The following is a 19,109-nucleotide window of genomic DNA, read 5'->3' as shown; positions in this document are numbered from 1 at the left end:
TCTTCAAGCTACTTTATTCAGAAGAGGAAGGCTAACAAAGCCATCTTTTAAAACTGGGGTTCAAAGTACAAAATGTTTCCAAATGTATTGCCGATATGTTGGCGGTGTCAGCAACAGCAAGGACAGCTTTATCACATTGTCTAGCAATGCACACTGGTACCCCCTTATGGGAGAAGGTTCAGATTGAGATATTCGAGTTTACGGGTTTTCAGCTTGAAGACCACCCTAAAGCCTTCTTACTGCACCTGACATGGATGTCTAAACACCGTTATATAAAGTCACTCCTAGTCCACTTGATTAATGCATCTAGTGTATATGTAGCTCCAAATGGGAAATATACAAAACCTCCTTCAATTGGTCACTGTTTTGCTGTAATTAATGACCTTCAACTGATGGAAGAACTCTCTTCGACCTTGAAGTGAAAACAGGAACAGCAGCAGAAGACTTGGTTTGACTGGGCCGCTTTTTCTTATTCTCAAGACAACCACACTTACCTTTATGCTGATGGCTAGACTAGAACGGTTGTGGAGGGTCGCTTCTGTACTTGAATACTATCTCTTTACTCTCTCTCTTATGGTTATATGGTTAATGTAGATGGTTCTTGATTTTGCTTAGTTATATTAAAAAATGATGGGCCAGATTTGTACGCGCTTAGGTGGGCAGTGGTATTTTGCGATCATTATACCCTTTATGCTTGGATTGCCTGATTTGTTGTATATGACTTATATACTACTGACAGTGTTCTAAAATTATAGATCTGGTTTTTCCTCTGGCCAGCTAACGGGATTGCAGTATATGAGGTTATTGGTGATATCACTACTCTATATTGTTCGGCTTTGTGGTTGGATTCAATAAAAACCTTTATTTAAAACAAAACTGGGGTTCAAAATTAATGAACCTGTAGCATGTGTAACAAGATATTGCAATGTGTTGGCCTATATGTGGAATGTGACCTAATTAATGATCGTCACCCCCCCCCCCCCTAGAAATAGTGGTTCCATTGTGGTGACCACTCCCTGGATCTAATAGGGATTATTTTGTTATTCACTTCTTGCTATGTTGGGAGTATTGCTTCAGTCTACCCTTTCTCAACCTTTTTATCCCAGAGAAACCCTTGAAATCATTTTTAGGTCTTGGGAAATCTCTGCTAAAACAAATTCATTGGGGGCCAGTGACAAAAATTTCCCCTTATATTTTTTACCAGTGGAAAGACTTCCCCCCTTACAGTAGTGGTCAGAATGCCACCTTTACCGACAACTAAAAAGATCATGCTTGCTCTGCCAAGTGGCATTGGCCCTGAATGCAGGCATCACTGAATGGAAGGTCAATCAGCCACAGCTCCCCTAGCAACCTCTGGAGGAACTCTGATTGAGAAGGCCTGCTCTAGTATATACAGTATCAGCTGGTCATTCCCTAGTTTGGTTGTAGTTGGGCTTGTGCTTAGTGCAAGTTAAAGTGACTCTGCCACTTTAACAATGGGGAAAAAGTTGCGGGTAGGTATAAAGTACAAGCACAGCTCTTGCAAACAGCTTTCAGTACCTAAATGTTAGCCACTCCCACCTCACATGCATTTCTTTTGGTTATTGAGTGCAATGTAGGACCAGTATATACTATATATATATATATATATATATATATATATATATATTTGGTAGAGGAAGTTGAGAATCGCTGACATTTGCAGAAATGTTTTGGAGCTTTATTCACCATATCTAAACAGCATTAGGGCTGAAGGTGGGTGTGGGACTAACACCTGCTACAGGTAAGCATTCCTCTTAGTTAGATATATTTGGTGTGATCCCTGCGCTGTCCTGGAAACACACTAAAATACTAATATATATCCCCAATGCTGCTAGTACAGAACTGTAACCTATGGGCAGTGATCAGAATATTTATAATGGGGAGGATACTGTGCTTCAGGGATATCTATATATATATATATATACATATATATATATATATATATATATATATATATATATATATATATATATATATCATAAAATTAAAAATTTTGAAAAATATTATAGATATAAAATTATTATAGATATAAAATTATTAAAAGGCAATCTTCTTATCATAAACCTTCATATACATACAACGATCTTCTTGTAGTAAACCTTTGTAAATACATATACATAAATGTTCTATAAATTAGTGACAATCCACAAGGTGCACAGTAGCTATAGTGCAGATATGTTGAATTAAATATATGAATAAAGTGCTCATTGCCTTGTGCAATATTTATTAATGGATAAAGATAAGGTGCTATTTTTTATGTGCTGATATTCCTTAGTCTGGGGTGAATATCTATTAAACAAAATATTTAATATAAATATAGTGCAAACTTTTATTCAAACGTGCCAGTGCTTATCCAATCAAAACAATTTTATAATAGTGAGTAAACCAAAAAAAGTCCATGTAATCTTCCAAAAAAAATAATATTATATTAACGTGATGGTGTCCCAATAAACAATCTTATGTTCAATCCTCCACCTCTTTAAGATGCTTGTGCTCTTCAGTGTGTGACCACTTCTAGGTGTGCTAACCGTTTACCTTACTGCTGCAAACAATACGCTTAGGGTATTATTTCCAGTGTTGTCACTCCTTCCATAATGTGGCTTATGGGTACATCTATCCAGTCCTCTGCATAAATGCTGGGTGCTTTCAGGAACTGTATCGTGCTTCTTTTGTACTGTGGTCTCAGATAAACATACGGGCCATCATGGTGTAGTATTTACAAAAAGGTTTATTTAAAGAAATGTAGCAACTTACAGTTAAAATCAATGCAATCTGCGTTGTTGAATCCGTCGCGGGACTCGTTTGAATGCCCCGTACGTCACTTCCGGTGTGCGCTGGCAGACAGATCGGATCCCTAACTGACATTTTTGACACTTTTGGAGGTATCAGTGACATTACTAAAGTAATCAGTGCTAAAAATATGCACTGTTACTGTAATAATGCCACTGGCAGGGAAGGGGTTAACCCTGTGGGTGATCAAGAGGTTAAATGTGAGCCTAGGGGAGTGATTCTAACTGTGGGGGGCGTGGCTTCTGAAATGACCATAGAGACATGTGATCCCATATAGCAGGATCACATGATCTCTATGATCATCCCAGGCTGTAAACACAGCCGACCGTCCTCCTCCTTGTCTTTCAGCAGGGAATGATCGCGGATGTCAGGCGGCAATCGGAGCATCAGCTTCCCCCGCTGATGAGCGGGGGGCAGGAGCACGCCGACGCTGGCGCTCGCTCGTCCCCTAGACTCCTGAGAGCGAGCGCCGTACATGTACAGCGATTTGCCCACGAGCTGCTAACTGCCGCAGTATATCGGCGGTGGGTGGTCGTAAAGTGTTTAATTAGGCTTTATCAATAAAACCTGGAAGCTGATTCTCTGCAGAATTGTGACTAATTTTGCCCTCTCTAGCTTTAGTAAATAAACCCCTTCGAATCCAATCACGCCGTAGTGCATTCACATATATTGGCATTCTGCTTTGCCATTTTCTTTTAATGTAATTATTAAAAAAACAGATACAGGTGAATATTCACGAGATATACCGTATATACTCGAGTATAAGCCGAGTTTTTCAGCACATATATTGCAGCATATACTCGAGTCAAGAAAAAAAAAAAAGTTCCCGGCCGCTCCGACGTGCTTGAGTTTTAAAATGAAGGCACCTCTGGAACAGGTAAGGGAAACTGCTGCACTACCTGCCATTCTGCAGGGCTATGGGTATACTACAAGGGATGCAGTGCTGTGGGCATGGTCCACCTGTACCATGCCCACAACACTGCATCTCCTGTATTATGCCCACAACCCCGGATCCCCTTGTACCATGCCAGTCACCCTGCATTATCCTGCACCATGCCAGTCACCCTGCATTCTCCTGCACCATGCCAGTACCCTGCATTCTCCTGCACCATGCCAGTCACCCTGCATTCTCCTGCACCATGCCAGTCACCCTGCATTCTACTGTACCATGCCAGTACCCTGCATTCTCCTGTACCATGCCAGTACCCTGCATTCTCCTGCACCATGCCAGTACCCTGCATTCTCCTGCACCATGCCAGTACCCTGCATTCTCCTGCACCATGCCAGCCACCCTGCATTCTCCTGCACCATGCCAGCCACCCTGCATTCTCTTGTACCATGCCAGTCACCCTGCATTCTCCTGTACCATGCCAGTACCCTGCATTCTCCTGTACCATGCCCGCCGCCCTGCATTCTCCTGCACCATGCCCGCCACCCTGCATTCTCACCCTAGGCTTATACTCGAGTCAATCATTTTTCCCATCTTTTTGTGGTAAAAGTAGGGGCCTTGGCTTATACTCGGGTCGGCTTATACTCGAGTATATACGGTACATAAGATACAATTACCCAGTCACAGCTGAAGTGAGTCTGTAACATAAGCACATAAAGCTAGTGTGATGTCACACATGTACATGGAAAGTATGTACCGGCCATCAGTAGACAATCATTGCAATAGTGTCTGTTGCCCTATGACGTGGCAAGGGTCAGAGTCCCAATGAATTGCAGACACACTTCTTAAAAATCACCTGTACTGCACATGCACTGTGTTGTATTTTAATGTGTTTTTCTTAAAGAGGAACTTCAGTCTCCCCCCAAAAAATGTAATATTATAAGAACACTTACCTGCCCCCGGATCCAGCGGTGTCATCACCCGAGTCGATTCTTCAATTGGCTTCAAATCCAGGGGTCGAGATCTTGACTAAGGAAAAAGGGCAGCAAAGCCTTGTAGCTTTACAGCCAGCTCCCAAATGCACACGCACAAGCTGCACTGCACTTCACTTTTAGAAGGGTCCCCCTGTATTCTGGGACCTGTGATGTGTCCCAGAAGGCTGTGGGGTGGGAGGGGGCCAAATTTCCCCTTGGATTGCTGTGGTGAGCTGGCCAGAAGTGGGGGAGCAGTCTGATTTTGACAGGAACCCGTCCCCCCCACAAAAAAAAGTGCCAAATATAAAAGAGAAAGGGGGAGGAGGAAGAAGAGCGGAAAACATCCCCTTTTGGGTGAAGTTCCACTTTAACTTCACTAAGCTGACTGTTTTGACTCTTGCTTTAATGAATGCTGTGGTGCACTTAAATGGATTTACATACTTTGCGCTGAAAAAAAGTAGGGTCCGTTTAACGCACTGGTGAGAAGTGCTCCAATTAAAATATATTGCTTTAACAATGTATGTGCACTGGCATGCATTGATAAACACATCCCAGAATATCTGGTATGAATGGACCCTTAAAGCACAACATTTTGTCTCCTCCACTGACTTCCCATCATTTTGGGACTCCAGCAATATGATTTCTCTGCCATAATTCCTTGTTCCCACCCAACTTGGAGGTTGTGGCATCTCTCTCTCACCTTGGTGGGGATACATCTCCACCTGTTGCATGCTATATAATAAAAAGTAAACCTCCTAGAGGGTAAGTAGGAATCCCATGGATTTGCTGCAGCACAAAAAAAATATTGATAGCAGATTTCCCAAGGCATACAAGAAATAGAAAAGAGGTTTAACTCTTTAGTATCAACAAAAAACTGAAATGCCATTTTTTTGGGTGGACTGATCCTTAAAAAGACATATGTTTTCCTAAATGGTCTATTCATTTAAGTGCTAATGGGTAATCTTAGAGTGTAGGTAGCCTGATAATTTTCCACACCGAGCCCCATTGTATCCTTTATTTGTCTTCACAGCGAAGTGGCCTTGTAGCTTTCAGAAAAGTAATGGAAACCATAGCGCTCGTTGCTTCAAAGAGCCTTTAAGTGCTTTGAAATTCCATGTTGTAAACAGCAATAAATATCTATTTCAGAACATAGCCGGTCTGTCACATGGCAAGAAATCTCTTTTTAATCTTTAGGTGACAGGGCTGGCGCATTGCATATTATATTGCTACACTTTTACGTCCTCTTACAAGTCGCCGTAATTATAGAAAAGATGCAGTGTGATGGGTGCAGTTACCGTGGCTGAAATCACTGTGTTTATATGTGAGTTGTAGCCAATGGGACTAAATGGATATACAATCTATATTTAAAGTGAATCTGTCACATGAAAAGTAAGATCACAGAGTTGGAAGACAGAGTTACACACTGCACAATTTGTTTATACTTTTTCATGCCCCCCATTGCCGAGCAATCAGGAGTGGAAGGTGTGTGGTTGGATTATTTTTTTCCAGTCTATTTTAACACAAAACAGTTTTTTTTTTGTTTTTTTTTTTTTTTATTGCTAGTATAACGCTACCCCCGTAGAAGCCGTCGGACAGGATGGGTCCTCTGTTCTTTGCCTTAACCTGTTTAAGAATCTTAGCCCCTTGAACACACCAGGTTGAGTGTACAAACTCACAAGATCACAGGAAATCACTGAAAGTAATACTGAGTACCCAACAATAGTGCTATATCAAAGAATGCAGGCACAAAAAATAATAATAAAGGGGAACTTAATATATTGTCACCCAATATGGTTGGTTAGTGGGCAAGCATACCAAGGAATAACAATGGAAATACCACAATTTAGCATGCAAAGTGATTAACAGTAGAGACTGGGCATAAGATAACATCTGGTGTCCAGATCATCATAAACAATAGGAAGGCCACCTCAAGTGCAGCAGAGAGCAGAAGTAAATTTTAATCTACTGAGTGTTGGAACTATACTGCCAGAGCGCATTTATGGCAGCAATGCTAGTCCTAGCCCAAGTGGGTATGCACTGTCCAAAATAAAAGAAGGATGATAGTAGGGGGGAAAGGGGAACAAAAGGGGCTTGTGGAATAATTATTACAGGAGGGCAGTCCTTTGAGATGTTCGTCTGGTTATTGTTAGGGCCCTTTAAAAGCATCTTTGCACTTAACGACGGTCCCAGTTAACCTGTATTTAGTATAGGTGCAGTATAGACATGGTATAGTCTCGGCACAGGTGCAAGGTAGATGTTGTTAAGGTGCAGTAAAGATTCTCTATAATGCAGTATAGGGTTGGTATAGGTGCAGTCTAGATTTGTAATAAGTGCAGTATAGAGTGCAGTATGGGTGTGGTATGGATAAGGTACACTTTGTGTTCTGCTCCCATTTGCTTAGTCCTTGCTAGCAGTATCAGAAATGAGCGAAAATCCCTCTGACCAGTAACAGGATACTGCAATTACCTCTCGCTACAGAAGGGGGGCCCCCTCTGTGTCTCCCTGAAAGCCCTCGGTGATCAGCGGTGGAAAGCAGAGGGTGAGTGGGCACTTCAAGGCCACTGCTGCAGTGGTGGAGGTGCTGTGATATGGGCAGTGCTGTGCTGCCCCCGGGGTGTCCACACTCCCATTCCAGGTTTAGATCTCTACTGGTATGGTCTCCCGCTGGTAGATGAATATCCTTCCAAAAGTGCTCTCTCTCCTCTCTTAGTGCGAAGAAGAAGAACTTTCCCGAGCAGTTTAATAAAAATGATCTCTCTACCCCCTCACACTGCATAATGCATATTGGGATCTGTATTGTAAGGAGTATATTCATCCCTTTATATGGTTGTAGTCTCAAACTACAACTCCCAGGAGTCTCACCGCTCTGCATAGAAGTCTATGGGCTTGCTTGGCTTTAGCTCTGCCTCTGCTGACCAGAGGAGAATGTTGCAACATAACATCAGTATCTCAGTAGAGGGAGAGAAGAACAAAAGGCAATATCTTCTTCTCCATATCGTTGTAGCCCAGCACCTGGCTACACTAGATAACTGTTTGGCAACAGCTCTCACTCAACCCTATTTAAAGCCCAACTGAATCTTCAGTTTAGATAAGCTAAATCTATTCCAAGTACATCAAAAGAAAAGGTGTAGACACTTCTGATGACCTGTCCTTCCAGATACTCAGTCAAATTTTTTGTGTAAATTTGATTACAGACTAAATCAAGTTTGTATGGAAAAGTTGAATTAAGAAGGAACTCTTCAAAATACATAATAAACTGAGAATCAAGGACAGGTCATCATAGACTTCTACTGCATGCTATGGGTCATCCCTTTTTGAATGATGTATCTATGTTAGTGCACACTTTCTTTATTAATACATTTTTGTTATATTTGTAATAAATATAACTTTTATTGAATATTTTGTGTTGCTGGTTTTGGATCATTAGACATAATTTTCACACATGGATTGGCCACCACAGAGTCCCGAACTTAAACCCATTGAGAATCTTTGGGATGTGCTGGAGAAGGCTTTGTGCAGTGGTCTGACTCTCCCATCATCAATACAAGATCTTGGTGAAAAATTAAAGCAACACTGGATGGAAATAAATCTTGTGACATTGTGACATTGCAGAAGCTTATCGAAACAATGCCACAGCCAATGTGTGCCGTAATCAAAGCCAACAAAATATTAGAGTGTGTGACCTTTTTTTTTTTTTTTTTTTTGGTGGGGACTGTTGTTTTTTTGGCCAGGCAGTGTATGTGCAATTCCATCCTTCTTCTATATTTAATGTTATACCTAGTATACTTGGAACTAAGTTTCCTTTCAAACACGTACATCAACTGCTTGGACAAATTAGACATGTGTACTGTTCATTTGTGCTAAATTTTTTCATATTTTACAAGAAAGAGGAACGGGGAAATCAAATCAGTAATGTTAAAAAAAATAATATAAATATGTGGGTAGGGGATAGTAATTGAGTTGCACCACATCCCTTAAAATGTATAAATAAAAAAATAAGGATTGCAGGAATAGGATTTTAAAGATGCAGCAAATGTACTAATAACAAAATTAGCAGTTAAAAATGCATTTTATTATAGTAATAATTAAAATGTATATAAAAATATACATGAACAATAAAACAGAAATGTGCTCTACATAATATGTCGATGTTGAAAATATCCTCTACATATAATCTTTAACATGTTTCACCATCATGGCTTCATCAGGAAGTGTTCATATATGGAGGATACTAATAAAAATACAAAGAACATTCATGTAAGAGACAACAAGAAAATTAATATAGCAGAGGATGTTATAAAGCATATGCATGTACGAGCAGACAAACCCCCACCCTCTCAACAAACCCCAAAATGTTATTCAAAAGACTCTAGTAAGCTCCCTTGCATCTAAAATAGCCACACGATAAATTCATTTTAGAACTACAAAACTTAAACTTTATTTAAAGCATAGATCTGGGCAAGTAAAAATAAATATTAAAATGTTCTTCTTAGTACAGGATCTTGCTATCTTACTGCTTGCCGCTTTCAGTTTCAATGACCGGTCAGCTGAAGCCTCTCTTTTTCCAGTTTAATGACCATACTTTGGGAAAACTGTTTTAGCTTACAGTTCTGCTTTAATATACTGTATTGGTTTTGCAACTGTGCTTTAGGTTTTTGGCTTGAGTTCTGCTTTCATTATCTGTAAAGCGACTAATGTGTGCATCAGCAGTGCGACATGCGTATACCTGAGAATGTCATATAAACTGGAAGGGTTATGTTTAGAAAATATAATATATTTCATAACTGTTCTAGCTGCATGCTTCATTTCAAGACTCGCTATAATAATCTAAACCTCGTCATGAACATCAAAGAGAGCTAAGGAAAAACATAAGATCTAAAGAGTAGCATTTTGTCTATTTTTTTTTTTGTAAAAAATAAATAATGACTGTGATCAAAGCTGTAATTTGTACTAAACTTTAAAGTTTGTTTTCTCTGTCATGTTTAATCAGTGTGGCTTCATTTGTATCTACCCTGATCAATGTTGCAGTGCAAGTACCAAGTAGTATTTGTGTTTTTAACGGGTAGATTTTCATTCTTTCAGAGAGTGTGGATTATGGACCAGTGTTTGTCCAAGAGCCAGAGAATGTAATATTCCCCATGGATTCTGGAGAGAAGAAAGTGGCACTTAATTGTGAGGCGAGAGGATTTCCTGGCCCAAGTTATAGGTACATACACTGACTATAAATGTTCCATTGCAGCTAAGCCTTGCATTTACCATTAGTTATTCATGATCATCTCATCTCCAACAGCTTTGTAAACGCAACGTATTTACCTAAAATAAAAGACCTGCTTGTAATGTTCACTATTAGCCATGCAACGGCCCCCATAACTGTGCATTCATTTTTAAAGAGACTCAGTCATTGAGGAAAAGAAGGGCAAACGTCTGCAGGTATGGTATGCAGACATCTAGAGGTGTGCATACCTTTTGAAGCCTCCCAAGCCTTCATAGCCTATTGCTGATCCATTCTGAAAGTCAAAGCACCTATATTTCTAGGTAGTGTCAGAACTATCTAGGTCCCACCCCACACATTCCTATCAGGCAATAGAAAAGTGTATGAGGGGCAGGCAAGCTTGGTGTATGCATCTCTAGGTTCAGTAGTTTGTCAGTCCAGCCCAGCCCAGCCCCCGGACTGAAACAATAAGCATCTATGCAGATGGATTTTGGACTTTTGTCAATGAAATCAATTTCACATCAGGATGAGATGCTTTTGTGGTCATTCAGAATTAAACAACGGTTGCATTTGACCTGCAGTTGACCTTCTTCTGGTCTGCATTTGACCTTCTTCCAAGTGGGTTTTTCACTCCACAAGACTTGTATGGAAATGCAAAACCTGTCTAAAACAAACATAAGCCCATTGACAGAGGCCCTTAAAAGAGAAATATGGGTTCTTTAAAAAATATATAAATATACTCACCTAGGTGGATGCAACATCGCTCCAATGCTGCATCTGTCCCTCGCTGTTTGTAAAATGGAGAAAGTAGCAATCAAAGGCCGCTGATCACTTGGTTCTCAGTCAGTCACCAACTCTGTGCTCTGCCCCTCCTACACTCACTGGAGCAGGTGGGGGGGCTGGCTCAATCTCCCAGCAGCTCCCTGAAAGGTTGAAAAAGCTGCTAGTCAAGGCATCTGGGTGGATCCCGATGATTAAGTCAGGATCAATCCAGAGCCTGGACTGGCTGAGTGACTCCAGCCAACTGCAGGCTTTAGCCCACTGATAGCAGAAAATGGGTCACAGGAGTGCAGAATGAAGTGCACTCCTGTGATGCATAGGAGAAGTAGTATCAAACAAATGTTTTGGCCATACTTCTCCTTTAAGCTGCCATTGCTGGCCCCTCTTTCTAAAAAGTACTAGTCATCTGGCTTCTTTGCTAAACCAGCGGCTTCACCGATTTTTGTGTCATTCACCTGAAACAAGTTTGGATGCTAGGAATTATGACTTTAACCGCTACTTACTTGTTTATTAGAACCAGCATTAGAACAAGTATTAGAATCACAGACAACAAGGCAACTTGGATTTTTAGAAGGAGAAGAGCAATGGCAGCATACATGCTTTTCTCAGTACAGTGTAAAATGTTCTGTATATCTACTGTGTATCAGAGCATGGCCTCTTGGCCCTGTATCAGCATTTCCAGGCTGAAGAAAGACCGCCTGAAATGAGATTTCTGTATCACTTCCCATATGATCAGGACTATTTAATACTGCTAGAAGTAGTTAGTCACATTGTACTGGACCTGTTCTTTAATGCTGAAAACATGTAATCATTCACCCAAGTGGCTTCTTCAGTGCCAATGAGTGTCAGAAACATCCCTCAACATTTATACCCTATCCCAATCACCATGGTGTTCTGGTCAAGGCAGGTAATGATTGCCCATGGACAGGATGGATGGTGTAAAAGTTCAAGAAAACACATAAACACATTGTTTTAATTACATAATCCCACTTTCATGGTGCCATGACGTCTGGTGCAAGTGGTAATTGTTCGACTGAAGGCTTGAATCCTTACAAAGTACCATGCACAAACAGGACACATCAAATCAGACTGGTGATTCTTGGTTGTAAAAAGTATAATTTATACCAACTACACTACACTGGATACAGGTCATCGGGGCACAGCTGCCAACTTTCTTTAACCACCTGTGCAATTTTTTTTTTTTTTTGTGCTATAAACAAAAAAAGAGCGACAATTTTGAGAAAAAAAAAAAAAAAAAAAAAACAATATTTCTCACATTCTGCTATATTCTAAAAAAACATTTAAAAATCAAAATTTTTTAACATTTTAGGCCAATTGGTTTTCTGCTACATATTTTTGGTAAAAAGAAATCACAATAAGCATTTTTTGATTGGTTTGCGCAAAAGTTATCACATTAACTAACTACTACGGGAAAGATTTGTCATTTTTATTGTTTGTTTGTTTTTTTTACTAGTAATGGCGGCGATCTGCGATTTTTTGCGGGATTGCGACATTGAGGCAGACAAATCGGAACCCTAACTGACATTCTAGACACTTTTGGGGGTACCAGTTCTAACTTTGGGGGGCGTGGCTTCTGAGATGGCCATAGAGATATGTGATCCTATATAGAAGGATCACATGAGCTTTGTGATCATTTCAGGGAGAAGGATGGTCGGCTGTGTTTACCGTCCTTCTCTTTCAGCAGGAAGCGATCACAGGTGTCAGGCAGCAATCGGAGCTGCCTGACCCGTGCATCGGCTTCCCCGCTGCCGAGTGGGGGCGGAAGCACGCCCCCTAGCTTCCTGCGTGCGACTGACATAGACCTACATCGGTTTGCGCAGGAGAGCCACCCTGCCGCAGTAAAAAGGTGGCGGGTGGTGGGGAAGTGGTTAAACAATAGAGGACACTTTCTTGAGCTAGGAAAAACTGTCATTACGCTTTGCATGCCACAACAACTTATGTCCTTACCCCTGTCTAGCTGATCATTCTGCAGATATGTTAAATATGAAAAAACAATAGTTCAGGTCTAAGATGAATTAAAATGTATGTGCAAAACAATAGTGCAATGCAGATATAATAAGCTATTGTGTGACCACAAATAAAAAAAAAAAAAAAAAAAACGAAACAAATAAACGTGAAGCCAAAAACGGTGAATTCGGTGATTCTTCGATCATGAGGGAAATGAGATGTGGATACCAAACACTACCAAGCTTCTTAATGATAAACCACACAGCGACTCAGTGTACAACAGAAGGAGGCTTACCAGAGTCATATGACCCTCAATTAGGAGTGGTCAACCAGCACTTGTATCAATCCAAGATATCCATTTACCTTCATAACCCGATGTTAGTTAAATGATGGTACTTTGTAATAGATTGTAATAGATAGTTGTTATAGATAGTTGTGCATATATAGTTGGACATAGTATCATGAAATAGAAAAAAAACACACTCTCTATAGTGTAATCCTGATTAAAACATAAATTTAATGTAGTAATTGCACTTACATTAAAGAGATGACAACTGGGCACTTCATATCATATAAACAACTCATATTCCAGAATCCAAGATGGCCGTGGCGAGATCACAAATGTGCAGTGGCGTGTGTTCCATCTCTGTCCTACTAGTTTTGTCAAAGATGACCTCATCAGGACCACGGGACACATGCTGCCACTCTTCCCTTTTTAACCCTTTTTTTGGTATAAAAGGGAAGAGTGGCAGCATGTGTCCCATGCTCCTAATGATGTCATCATTGACGAAACTAGTAAGACAGAGCACAGGCCACTACACACCCGTTTTGGATTCTGAAATATGAGTTTTTTATATGCCATGAAGTGCCTGGTTGTCATCTCTTCATGGTGTATGCATATTATATGGATTACACTATGGAGAGTGTGTCTCTTTCTTTTTCATGATACTACGCATGTCTAACTGAGTATAAATGCACAGTGATCTATAACACTGCAGCAGTACTATTGTTTTACATGTGGTTTTGAGGAAAGCTGGATAGTTTGGGTTAATATAGTGCTGGTTGACCACTCCTTATTGGGGTTTATATGATTCTGGTAAGCCTCCCTGTGTTGTACACTGTGTGGTTTACCATTAAGAAGTTTGGCAGTGTTTGGTATCCACATCTGTCATTTTCCTCATAATCGAAGAATCCCTGAATTCATGGTTTTTGGCTTTACATTTGTATTTCTTTGTTTTTTTTTTTTTCAATTTGCGGTGACACATAATAGTTTTGTATTAGGAGTGGTCAACCACTTTTGTATTGCACATACATTTTAATTTATGTTAGTGCTGCACTATTGTTTTGTGATGTTTATTATGCTATGCATTATGGTATTGTGCTAGCTGATTTTGTTTTTTAATACCCAATGGAGCCCTGGCACATTTTTTTTAGTTCTTAAATATGGAAAATAATAGAGCTGTCCAGCACCATGGGGAACACTTGGCAGCTATGTTTGTGGACTTATGCTGCCAGTGTTTAAACCAACCAAAAGCATCACCAACATCGCCCATACAGTCAACATGTATGTCTAGAAACATGCTAGTCTTGGGCCTGACACATGAAATATAATAGGATATACACACTGATCCCACTGGACTGTTAAATTTCACATTTGGTAAAACAGAACACAATCTCACATGAAGACAGAGCTTCCCGCATGAAGAAAGACCTTCAGACATATTCAATATAGACTTCTAAAATGCAGTAAGCCATTTGGACTAATATGAATTTACTCTGCTAAAGTTAGACCAGTACAAGAAAGATTCTGATTGGTTTCTCTGGCTTACTGCACTTAGAAAGAAATTAAAGAGTTAGAACTCCATAAAAACTAAAATAAATGTGAAAAAGAGCTCTCTTTTTCAGTGCATGCCAAATTGTATTAATAGTACCCTTTGGTAGCATTGCAATGCAATGCTAGTCAAACTGCAATTGGAAATAGTATGGCATCTGATTGTTGCGTCCACAGCAATGTGCCACAAACAGCTTCAATCGTGTCATGGTTCAGTGCTAAATTATTACATTTATGGCCAAAATCAAATGAATCCAATGTAATGCCTGCTAATAGGCTATTTTGATCAATTACCACTGCAGTTTGGATTGTTTGGCCATGCATATACTGCAACTGATCATAACCATGGGTGGCAGATAGTCACAACTGTGAACAGTCCAACTCAATGCAATTATTTTTCAACTTTGTGATAAAGTTGTCAATGTGCATGATTAGCATTATGGAAAGACATGATCAGCATTATGGAAAAATATTAGCAACCACATTGTTTAGGATCCTAACACAGACCTCCCTGACTTAAGAAATAGATAGATGTAGAACAGATTTTTCTTCTCCAATTACACCAACAGACAATAAATTCTACCGACCTAAATATATTTATCGCTTACCATTATCATTCGTATTGCTTTGCTCTGAATGTGCTCACTGTAATGCATGATACTTTCTATTGTTAGCTATATAAAGGTGCTGCTTTTTTAATTTTATTTTAAAGCTTCTTAAGCTTTGTTTTTCATTTTGTACATATTTTTGATTTCTTTTCAAGATGGCTTCGCAATGGAACAGAAATAGACTTGGAAAATGATTACCGCTACACTCTAATAGATGGAAATTTAATCATCAGCAGTCCAAATGAGGTGAAGGATTCTGGCCAATACCAATGTATAGCAGCAAACACCTTGGGCAGAGTTCTTAGTAGAGAGGCTACACTTCAGTTTGCATGTGAGTAATGCTTCCCCTGGTAATTGGAGCAAATAGAAATTTTAGAAATTGTTTGACTGAGGAATTAAAAGCAGTTTGACTAGAGGCCATTGAAACATAGATAGACAAAATTTAACAGTGTCAGTATGCTTTGGTTAACATAGTAATAATAATAGCTTTAAAATAGCTCCAGTTTGCCTACCTAAATATTTTTTACTATGTTTTTAAGGCTGTTATCATATAAAGCTGTTATCTTTCTCATTTTTTTTTTTATTGAAGGAAATATAACATACATGGAATAGAAAATATATGTTTGACACTTATATAACAAGCGAATAACAATATATAACAAGCGAACAAATTTTTGTAAGAAACAAAAGCGATTTTTAGACAAGTTAGAGATATGAGTACTCTTTTGGTATACAGATCAGATCATTTGGATAAAGAAGGGGTAGAGCATCCATATGTTGGTAATATCGTGATTATAAAAGTTATCGAATTCTGATCTATGTTTTCATATGAAAAGTGGAAATACTATTGGTAATGAAAGAAAACGATGGACTAAGGAAAGTTAAACTGGGGAGGGAGAATAGAGGAAAAGGGGGGTAAAGAGCCTAGAAGGGGTGAGGGAAGGGATGGAAGGAGGAGGGAAAGAAGGGGGTGCCTGCACCCCCTCTCTCTCTGCAAAAAATGAAAAATTAGGGTTATTACTTTATCTTGCTTATAGTTTATGGTCCTTCTAATTATCTTAATCTCAATAGGGGTTAAAAAGGAGGAATGAATGCATGGTTTCATACAGAGCTTTTAGATGGATAGGGAGGGTATTCATGTTTAGAATAACCCACTGTTGTCTTAAAGTGTTTCCAAAAGTATCATGTTTGTTTAAATTTAGATATCTTTTCTTGAGAGATAATGAGAAGTTCTTCTATTCTTTCCATATTGTTGAGTCTGTGGGCTTATTCCTTTTTAGTTGGAATACTCAGTGAACGCCAGTGCTTTGGTATGCAGTGTTTCTATCTACGTTTGTCATAAAAATCGCTAGTGATTTGAGATATCGTTTCTTTGAAATGGATGTATAATGAAGCAGGTATTGAGCAGGAGAAAATTCAATGTTTTCTAATGTGTCTTCTAAGATAGTTTCATGTACAGATTTCCAGAATGGTTGAATTTTGGGGCAGGACCACCATATATGGAACATCGACCCATCTGGTGCATTATAGCGCCAGCATCTATTAGGAGTCAAGTTGGAGAAATTGTTGAGAAGAGCAGGGGTTCTATACCATCTAGTGAGAATTTTGAAACCACATTCTTGTGTAGCAATGTTTAGGGAGCCTCTATGTATATAGATGGATATAGGGTCTCAGTCGGGTTATAGGAATTGTCTGCATTGCATAAAGGAAACAAGGGATTTTGATTCCCAGGTACGTTATTGTCTCCTTGCCCAGGTGAAGGAGAAGTTTTTTTTTACATAATGAGACTGTATCTGAGGGTAGCGATATTTTTAAAGCATTCAATTTTGAGTGACTTATTTTTACATTAGAAAGCATTTGGAAATGTTCTAGTTTTTTTAGTAGGTTTGGTATGGAGATGTGTGGCTCTGTTAGAAAGACAAGGAGGTCTTCAGCAAAGGCAGTGGGTTTATAATTTTTGTCTTTAATGTTGATGCCTCTGATATCAGGGTTAGAACATATTCTATTCAGTAATGGTTCCAGGGTAAGGACAAATAATAATAGGGATAAGGGACATCTCTGTCTGGTACCGTTATGTAGATGAAAGGCGTTTGACAGGTGGCAATTGACACAAACTCTTGCCAGCGGGGCTGAGAACAATGCTCTTATGTAAGCCCTCATAAGAGGAGGGAGACCAATGGAAGAAAGGACTGCGTCCATATAGTCCCATGCCACCCTGTCGAACGTCTTTTCAGCATCTAGGAAAAGAAGGAAACATTGTTTTACATTAGAAGAGAGCCAGTGGTAAAGGTTTAGAGCTTTTATTGTGTTGTCTCTACCTTCCCTACCAGGAATAAAGCCGATTTGATCAAGGGAGATTAAGGACGGGAGAAGTGGTACTAATTGGTTGGCTAATATTTTAGCATAAATTTTAATGTCTACGTTAATAAGGGATATTGGGCGATAATTTGTGACATTTCTTTTTGAATCACGGCAATATGAGCTACTAAAAGTTTGGCAGATGGTGTAGTGTCGGACTGAAATGCCCAGAAGGCTGATAAAAATCAGGATTTTAATACTTAAGCAAAACTTTTGAAGTATTGTAATGATATACCGTCTGGACCAGGGGCTTTACCGACCTTCATATCTTTAAGAGCTTTTTTGAATTCCTTTTCTGATAGTGGGGATTCAAGTTTACTGGATATATCTAAGGATATAGGCAATGGGCCATCATTTTTAAGAAAGTCTTAAATAATTTTTGATCTTTTTTCAGAACCAACAGGGCAATTGGGGTTAGGAGGAATGTTATATAGTAAGTGGTAATATAATTCAAATTGGTTCACTATATCTTTATTGGAGGAATGTATTGTCCCATTTTGTCCTTTATGTGATGTACAGTGGCACTATTTTTCTTGTTCTGTACTGCTTTTGAGAGGTGTTTACCACTTTTGTTTCCTTGCTTATAGTAGATTTCATGTCTTAATATATATTGCCTTTTTGTTTTCATATTTAGTTCCTCACGGAGGAGTTATCTCATATGGACCAATTCTTGGTATGTTGAGGAAGCCAAAGTTAGTTTGTGAGAAGTTTCTAATGTGTGGATGCGGGACAGAAGAGAATTAATTTTATTTTGGTGTTCTTTTTTAATTTTGGCTGTGGCCTTTAAAAATTCTCCACGAATGACACATTTATGAGCCTCAAATTGGGTAAGTGGGGAGGTTTTAAGGTTTTAGTTCAGTGAGAAGTAGTCATCAATGCAAGTGGCAAAACGTTGGGTATCGTTTGGGTTTTTAAGTAGGGAAGTATTTTGTCTCCAGATTTTTGTTCTGGAGGAGGTTTCAGGAAAAAAAACAGGTTAATGGTGATCGGATGGTAGTCAGATAGCAGCATGAGTTCTATTGTGGCCTTTTGCGGGAAGGAAATATCAGATTGTGATACAAAAAAAACAGTTGATTAGGGAATATTTCTGATGTAGGGGTGAGAAGTATGTGTAGTTTTTTTCTTGGAGATATAGCGTTCTCCGGGAATAGTGGAGTGTGAGTCCTTGAAGTTGTAGTTTTATTTGTTTAAGCGCTTTGTACAGTAGAGCAGATGTGCCTGATGACGTGTCCAAAAGCAGATTTAGAGGGAAATCCCCTCCAAGGATAAGGATCCCTGCAGAGAAGGAAGTTAATAGGTCTCCTATCTGGCGAAAAAAAGGAGACTTGTTTAGTATTTGGGGCGTAGATGTTTGCAATTGTGATGGGTCGAGATCCAATGTTTCCTTTTAGGGAAATATATCTACCTGCCTCATCATACATAGAGTCGATCAATTGAAAAGGTGATGATTTTGAAATTAGGATAGAGACCCCCTTTGTTTTGGCGCCTGTGTTGATTGCATGAAAGTCTGAAATTTTTTTGTCAGTGAATTTAGGAATTTTGCCTTTCATGAAATGAGTCTCCTGCACACACACAATATCAGCTCTGAGCTTATGGAATTCTCTTTTGGCGTTAACTGAAACCATTTTCAGCGAGAGAGGAGAGGTTGAAGGATTCTGTGAAGTCATGATGGTGTTAC

The 19,109-nt window shown here is 39.4% G+C and overlaps 1 protein-coding gene across 3 annotated transcripts in view; it reads left to right on the top strand.

Annotated features, from left to right (window-relative positions):
• The window catches only part of CNTN5 (contactin 5), a 2,223,160-nt gene that overhangs the window by 1,520,101 nt on the left and 683,950 nt on the right, over positions 1 to 19,109 (top strand). For 2 of the 3 annotated variants that reach the window (XM_082244682.1, XM_082244683.1), the window contains 2 exons: positions 9,757 to 9,880; positions 15,229 to 15,404. The exons of the other annotated variant lie outside the window; for it this stretch is intronic. In XM_082244682.1, coding sequence (XP_082100808.1) covers positions 9,757 to 9,880; positions 15,229 to 15,404 — 300 coding nt within the window. The remainder of the gene's footprint in view (positions 1 to 9,756; positions 9,881 to 15,228; positions 15,405 to 19,109) is intronic. 3 annotated transcript variants of the gene reach the window in all.

The sequence above is a fragment of the Pelophylax lessonae genome, assembly GCF_965119305.1.
Source record: "Pelophylax lessonae genome assembly, chromosome: 2".
Lineage (NCBI taxonomy): Eukaryota > Metazoa > Chordata > Amphibia > Anura > Ranidae > Pelophylax > Pelophylax lessonae.
This window is presented reverse-complemented; position numbering and strand designations above follow the sequence as displayed.